The sequence below is a fragment of the Eimeria acervulina genome, genomic scaffold (genome assembly GCF_000499425.1).
Source record: "Eimeria acervulina Houghton genomic scaffold, Eah_scaff2366, whole genome shotgun sequence".
Taxonomy (NCBI): domain Eukaryota; phylum Apicomplexa; class Conoidasida; order Eucoccidiorida; family Eimeriidae; genus Eimeria; species Eimeria acervulina.
The window spans coordinates 466-2,523 of record NW_013548413.1 but is presented as its reverse complement, the minus strand read 5'-3'; the positions used below and the strand labels follow the sequence as shown (position 1 = coordinate 2,523).

Here is a 2,058-nt window from a genome sequence, read left to right as displayed (position 1 = left end):
TGTAAACGCACTTCGCTGGACGGAGTGCAGTAAGGGAAAAGCCATACAGAAGGACAACAAACCCCCCTTTTGCTGTCTGCACCATCACAGGAGGCAATTGTTATACTTCTTCCTCTGTTCAGGCGTCCTACTAATCTCAATTACCTGCTTAGAGGGCATGCTACATAAACTGTAGAGAATAGTTTTTGTTTCTAACCAGTGTAATGTGTGAGTTTATGAAATACTTCCTTTTGTATATACGTGTACACATAAATGTACCTAGATTTAAATGCGTCTGTGGTGCTTTATTTATACGTAAGTATGCAGGAAACAACGAGATAGTTAGAGGGGTTTACAGCTTCCACGCCCCATGTAAGGCAGAGGCACATACAACTACGGCAAAGAATAAAGGATATCAAAGTATAAGATTTATATTTAAATATTTATTCTTTTTTCCTTCGTTTCTCTTCTATTAGGGGCAGGGCTCTACTCTACTCTATGATGCAGTATTCTGCATGCTGCGCAGCGCCGACTAGCGGCATTGTTGTCAGCAACAGCAGCTCACCTCCATCTATTTGATAATTAATTCCTTTTATTAAGATCAATTTAATTCATAATTCATTCATAGATTGATTTTTCGTTCTTCTTCCTCTCCACAACCCATCCCCCCGCTGGTCACCTGCAGGCGACAGAAGGACCAACAGCGGCGAGGGGTTTGCTTTTTTTTGTTTGTCTTGAGGTTTTCTTCTTTTTTCTGCTTATTTTCAGCGGATAAAGAAACAAATTAACCACAGAGTTCGCTATACACTATCGAAGGGCGCTGCGGTCCCAATGTAGGCGACGCTGCGGTCCTGAAGACAGACGCTCACTATATATAAACATGCAGCAGCACTGCAGAACATAGACGCAACAGAAACACCCATAATCAGCAGCAGCAGCAGCTGTTGGAGGAACAGGCGGATCCCAGAGCAGCAGGAAGTTCTGAAAGAAAGGCTGCGACTGTAACCGCAAGGGCATTGGCAGCGCAGCAGCAATTCGAAGATCACAAGCAGTACAGCAACGGGTGCAGCAGCAGCAGCAGCAGTTTGAAGCAGAATGTCGGACTCAGGCTCAGGATCGGTGTCTTGCCGTTGGCTGGAATGTGCATGCGCTGGTGAACAGCAGCCCTTCACCTTTTCGCTTAACAACAGAACTTTCCTTGTAAGAAAGATGAAGGCAGCCGATTATCCCGCAGTTCGTGCTCTTCTACCGCTAGTGAGCCGTTGCCAGCAGCAGCTGCAGGAGCCGCAGCTGTCGGAGGTGCTGAGGCTGTCAACGTATATACCTTTTTGCTGCTTCGCTGCAGCTGATACTCCGGATGCTACTGCTGCTGGTGCAGCTGGGTCTGCTGCTTCAAATGGAACAAATGGGTGCGCATCTAAGGGGCTGATTGAGGGGCCTCTTTGTGGGTTTTGTGAGGTGTATATACAGCCCCACTTGGGCCGTGCAGCAGACGGGAGGCTGGAGAGGGTTGTAGTTTCTCCTGAATACAGGGGCCAAGGTATAGGGACAGCATTATGCAGAGTTGTGCTGCAGTTTGCTAAGGAGCAGCTCGGCATAGGTAGAATAGACCTCACTGTTGAAAAAGAAAATGCAAGGCATATTTACACCAAGCTGGGATTCGAACCCGTACGCACTGAGACGCTCAGATTGCAAAACTAAGCCCAAGGGCAGCGCCAACTGTCTTCTCACCAGTTCAAATAACGCGGTGAAGAACGCTGAAGCCAAACCGTTATATTTCAACAATTGTTAACTATATCTGTAGTAGCGGATAACGGCAGTATATATATATATATATGCATGTATCTATATATATGCATATGCATATGCATATATATATATATATATATATATATATGGTGAATATTCATTGCTGACGTTACGAACATTAATGTTACTAGTGGTAATAGTAACATGAATAAGAGATGAATAAGCAGCATTGGTAGGGACAACAATAGAGAATGTGGCTAAGACGCATAATAGAGGATGCAGCTGAGGCGTCTTTAACAGAGGCAAAGAAGAAGACGGAAGAAGTAGTCA

The 2,058-nt window shown here is 45.0% G+C and overlaps 1 protein-coding gene across 1 annotated transcript; it reads left to right on the top strand.

Annotated features, from left to right (window-relative positions):
- Positions 1 to 1,074: 1,074 nt before the first annotated feature.
- On the top strand, positions 1,075 to 1,680 carry EAH_00066200 (acetyltransferase domain-containing protein, putative; the record flags this gene model as incomplete). Its single annotated transcript, XM_013392747.1, has 1 exon — positions 1,075 to 1,680. One exon carries the CDS (start codon positions 1,075 to 1,077, stop codon positions 1,678 to 1,680), a length of 606 nt encoding a protein of 201 aa, XP_013248201.1.
- Positions 1,681 to 2,058: the final 378 nt, after the last annotated feature.